Source organism: Agaricus bisporus, assembly GCF_000300575.1.
Source record: "Agaricus bisporus var. bisporus H97 unplaced genomic scaffold AGABI2scaffold_11, whole genome shotgun sequence".
NCBI classification, from domain to species: domain Eukaryota; kingdom Fungi; phylum Basidiomycota; class Agaricomycetes; order Agaricales; family Agaricaceae; genus Agaricus; species Agaricus bisporus.
Genome location: NW_006267346.1, coordinates 1,123,051 through 1,128,259, shown reverse-complemented (window position 1 = coordinate 1,128,259; position 5,209 = coordinate 1,123,051). Strand labels below are relative to the sequence as shown.

At 48.1% G+C, this 5,209-nt stretch overlaps 1 protein-coding gene across 1 annotated transcript; it reads right to left on the bottom strand.

The window, feature by feature from the left end:
- Positions 1 to 1,226: 1,226 nt before the first annotated feature.
- QCR2 (ubiquinol-cytochrome C reductase complex subunit 2) lies at positions 1,227 to 3,816 on the bottom strand. Its single transcript, XM_006455842.1, has 5 exons — positions 3,553 to 3,816; positions 3,358 to 3,479; positions 2,510 to 3,296; positions 2,366 to 2,443; positions 1,227 to 2,307 (listed from the first exon to the last, which is right to left on the bottom strand). Exons 1-5 carry the CDS (start codon positions 3,745 to 3,747, stop codon positions 2,218 to 2,220), a joined length of 1,272 nt encoding a protein of 423 aa, XP_006455905.1. The 5' UTR covers positions 3,748 to 3,816; the 3' UTR covers positions 1,227 to 2,217.
- Positions 3,817 to 5,209: the final 1,393 nt, after the last annotated feature.

Below are 5,209 nucleotides of genomic sequence, written 5' to 3'. Positions count from 1 at the left end.
GATGTAGGGGGTCGTGGTGTGCTGTCGGAAGCGCTTTTCTACCATTTATAGATGGTGGCTGTTGACGGTGCTTACCGCCACGACGTTTTCCATTTGCACCTGTCGGGATAGGTGAAACTACAGCTCCGTTCTTATCGAGCTCAACGCTACCGGGAAACGGACCAGGACCAGGAGGGGGTGGAATCGTGCCGCCGGAATTTACATAACGCTGCTGGTGGTTCGCGTACTGTTCTAGCTCCTCGTAATAAGCATCGTACAGTACCTCGAGCTCCTCCTCAATAGCATTCCTGTTATTGTTGCAGGAATAATCATAATACACAGATTTGACGGTCGTGTGGTGAGTTTGAGGGGGCGAGATCAAATGGAGATCCGATTGTGATCAAGAGTTGAATCAACGTTGAATTGGACAGTATGGGAAGAACAAAGGCGTCAGTTCAGTGCCGCGACACGAAGGCAGGGGGAAAAATTGAAAAGAGGTCGAAATCGGATAGGGAGGGGGCTTAAAAAAGAAAAGACAAACACGAACCGCTTCCGACCACAAACAGCACAGCTGCACGAGTGCTTCTGCTGTTCTTTCATTTTTTTGAGGACGGTGTCTTTCTCGATCTTGACGAGGCTCCTACGCTCTTCCTCACCAAGACCGAGCCAGAAGTCTTTGATGCGTTCCCGTTCCTCGGTCGTGCTCGTGCTCCAAATCTTGCTTGCATTCGCCTTTCCCTTGGGATTGGCATTTGCAACGGGGACGCTCCTGGATTTGCCCGCGTTGGAAGACGGCGGCGAGGGGTGGCGATTTTGCTGCGCCGGAGGAGATTGATACGAGAGTGGAGCTTTGGAGGCCGCGCGTTCGCTGCGAGGCTGCTGTTGCTGCTGCTGTGGCGGTTGCTGTTGCGCCTGCTGCGGGTAAGCCATGGGCTTCTTGCCCTTGGACATGGGAGACGGGGATGGCTGGTTGGCCATCTGAGTTGTGGGACGATTGACGGGCATAGCAGGAGGAGAACCTAAAGGGAAAGGATTTGTCATCCGGCATCAAAATTTCCCAGAACCTCCGATCCCTCACCCAAATCGTCCGCATGCCCCGGCCGGGCCCTCTTACGGCGTTTCCGGCGGCGGCGATGGGCGCCCGAATCGGTAGGTCCGGGCGGCTGTGCCGGATCTTCAGCCTCGGGGTCGTCATTGTCGGTCTCTTGGTCAGACTCTTTGGACTGCGTGTTCATCTGGACGACTTGGTGGTCAGTGACCAGAGATAAAATCAAACTCTCGCTCACACTATGCGATAATGCACTCCTCAGCATCTCCATCTTCACCTCTGACCCGTCGAGGCCCATCATCTCTTTGAAGATCGTCGCTGCCGCCTGAGTAAACAGTTCGCTATCAGGCTCGCCGGCCGCAGAGTCCATAATTCGCTGTCGCAGCTGTTCCATCGCTCGGGGACCACGTTCTGCAAGACCTTGAATAGTTTTAGTCCTTCCGTATCGTGCGACGCAATTGTTCCTCACCGACTAATGCACTATGGACCGACAGCGCCTCTGCAAACTGGGCTTCCAAATGCTCCAACCCCCGTCGGATATCTTCTGGTAGTCGCCTTGGCATGGACATCGGGGCAAAAGCGGGCGGCGTGACGAACGGATATCGAAGGGTTCGTGGCGAAGAAGAAGTTGCGCACTGCGCTGGGTGACAATGGATGATGGTTGCTGGAAGGCGGGGGGATGTGGCTGATGAGGGAGAGAGAAAAGAATGATTGGATGGGTCTGCACATAGAACCAACTCCCTTGTCCACCTCTCCCGCATATCCGCACGTGATCCAGTCCGCCCGCCTTCTCTTGCTCATCGCCCCCGTCATTCCCGCCCAGTGTCTCCCTCCGCCATCGCGGACACGTGCTACAGACCAATCAAATGCTCCCGATCAACTCACGTATCATGCCGGAATGCCAATGCGCCTTATCTTCCCGTCGAATATAGGGCAATATATAATCACATGATGTAATTTCGAATGCTTCCTGCACATATCGACAATGGCGACGCCGGTAATATAAATACGTGGTGAATTACTTTCCGAATATCACTTCGTAATTACCTCTTCTCATCCCTAGAATGGCCCTTGATGCTGAAAGCGAGAGACACAGCGAATTAAAAGAATAGAATCTATGCAAACACACGCATCTACACTACTCGCCAATTAAGTATCTTTTTCTCTACTCAAATTCGCGACATCGCTTTTCAAATACCGAGTTCGTCGCAAAAGGGCAATTTGAGGACATCACCGACAGCGACCAAAGTAGGTTTCGCGGAGATGAGAGAAGAGACGGCCTGCATTTAAATTCAACATTGAGTAAATATAAGGGGATAGCGAGGAAAGCAATCTTACCTGGGAGAAGGATGTCGCATTCACTTTATCAAAAGTAGATAGAGTCGATTCAATGGAAGCGTCTGCACTAGTGAAGATCTGCGATGCACATTATCAGCATTTCGGGTCCCCTACTGAACTTTTTTTTTAAAAAAGAGCACCCACCTTGGATCCCAAAATATTAAGCAAACCCTCTTTCGACTCAACATCACTCGCCGCAGCGAATTTAGCTTTAGCAACAGCCGACATCAACTCCTCCTCCTTCAATCCCTTCGCCGCCTTCTTCAAAGCCTCAACCGCAACCTTCGAAGCCTCCTTAACACCCTCAGCCGTCTCACCTTGAACGACGAATCCAAACAAACTAGCATCCGAATACGGCAAATACACGCTTTGCACTTGCGTTCCTTCGGGAATACCAGCAGCTATAGGTGAAAGACCTTTAGACCATTTTACGGATGGTGTAGTGGATAAATGCGCTGCGAGTGTTGCTAGTTCAGCTGATGAGGAACCGGTAGTACCGAACCCGATAAACACGGTCTGTGGACCAGTTCCTGCTAAACGCGTTTCACCACCGTAGTATTTACTAGCAGGAGTAGTGGAGGAAGCACTTCCAGCAGCATTGGCACCAGCGAAAGATGCATCCACGAGTTTAGTCAAAGTGGAAGAATCGATGTTGGTTCCAATAACTGCAATGTTATCCTTGGAGAAAGATTGAGAAGCGAAGGCTTTGATATCTTCAACATTGACATGGGTATGTGCTGGTGCAAATAATGAAGAACCTAAACCGGAACGGAAAGCGAGTGCATGAGCGGCTTCCATAGCTGTTGTAACAGGGTCTAGACTGGCTGCTTCGGTATCGGATTCAACCAATGGATTGACGTATTCTTGGAGTTCATGGCGAGTGAAGCGAGCGGAAGTGACAAAGGAGGAGAGGACATCCACGAAGAAGGCTCTAGCGACGGAGTTAACTTGTTGAGTATGTATATAATGTTGAGAGTTGAGAAAAAACTCACTCGTCACCGCGAAGGAATTCAGCTGTAAGAGCAAGATGTTCACGGGTCAAATTCGCAGACAACATCCCACCATACAATTCTGCTTCCCTCACAGTCCCAAGAGCCGAACGTTTTCCCGTACTCTATCCATTCAAACCCACAAAAGAAACCAATCGTCAACAAAAAGAAGAGCAAAAAAAAATCTCTCACACACACCTTGAAAGCAAAGTTTTTCAAAACATTAGAAAGCCCATCTTTACTCTGAAATCTAGGACCAGCTTTCACAAGAACAGTCACAGCCGAAGTGGGGTGACCGAAATCGACAGAAGCAACTTTGACACCACTAGCAGCGTCAGATACGGCAGTTGCAAAACCACGACGTGTAGCAACGTTTAGTGTTCTTGAAAGCATTGGTGTTACAAAACACACACGCAGAGAGAAAGAGAGAGAAGCGCGAGGCTGATGGAGGAGGAGGGTTGTTGCTGGTTCGAGCCTCTCCCGGATAATTTCGGAAAGTAGCGGCAAACGCTTCCTATTTTTGGAAATTATGCCCCTATTGCGATGACATGCTCTTGTTCTGCTCTTACCTTCCTCAAAGTTTCCCTACGAAACGTGTTATTTCTCATCACCAAGTTGCTTCTGGCGAATTTGTTCGGATACATAAACCTTTCCTCCGTTGGACTCAACAAGTTGCGCCCGAAATTCTAACCAAAAATTCCATTTGGTGTTCCATTAAACCGAACGAGGACCTCCCTAGATCATCTCTCAAGCTTATTGTCGCTGGGAAATATTGCACTATTGGCTTCCCAACCATGGCGTGCAGTTTTATGAACATTTCTCGAAAACTTGAAGATCGAAATCAGGAGGAGAATTTATTATCATTTTCTACTGGCACCCTTGGTACCAACTGTCCACTTGCCTATTTCCTCATCTACGATACTTGCTCTTATTACCCTCCGGTCTGATGCCCACGTCTTCATACCGATACAGGGATGACCTTGGAATTAAGTCGCATCCATGGCAGGCCGCCTTGGGTGTTCAACTTCTACTTATTTGCTATCATTATTTCGTGGTCTGGTCTACCTCCGTTAGCCAACGCTTGGCTGGACAATGATGCCGAAGGGAATAACGTGTCTGCATTTCGACTTGCAGCTTTGTCCCTCTGTGGAAACTGGACTTTGCCTCCTAATAAAATATCAATCGATGCCCTCGATTTCCTTTAAAATCCATTTCGGAGCTCTTGTACTCGCTATTGCCACCGTCCATTCCCAGATATGCATCGTCGTCAATAAGTTTTTTTCTCTTTTCCTTTTGACTTGCTGAAGACCAAGGAACTAGATACTAATGTTTTACTTCATATATCATAAATCCTCTTTGAAACTTTCACTAGCTCGGGTACTTCATCTCAACATTCTCCTTCACCGATACTACGCTTTCTATTCGCACCTAATGTGGAGTTGGAAGTTTACACTAAACTTTAAAGAAGGCTTTCGACTCTTTCTACGCTTCTCTCAGTTTTCCCTGCATCTCTTTGATCCTTCCTAAAAAAAAACTTTGATAGTAATGTTGGGGACGAAAAGGCTGGCTGTAAAGTAGGTGGGGGAAAAGAGTATTTATCATCACTTGTACCCGCAGACGCGTCGAAAATTTCACAACTACATATATCTACTTCCCTGAAAGCCCGAAAGCACAATTTTCGTACAGTGAATGTGGCATTGATCGGAGAAGGAGGAAAACTCATGTCCTTTCAATATCGCTCTCATGTCTCTGTCTATTATCAGAGTGACAAGTACGTGACATATAGTGTGTCAGCTTTCACTCCCTTTTACTTTTCGGAATCAATTTGCTTATACCTTTTTATTTCCCAGTCGAT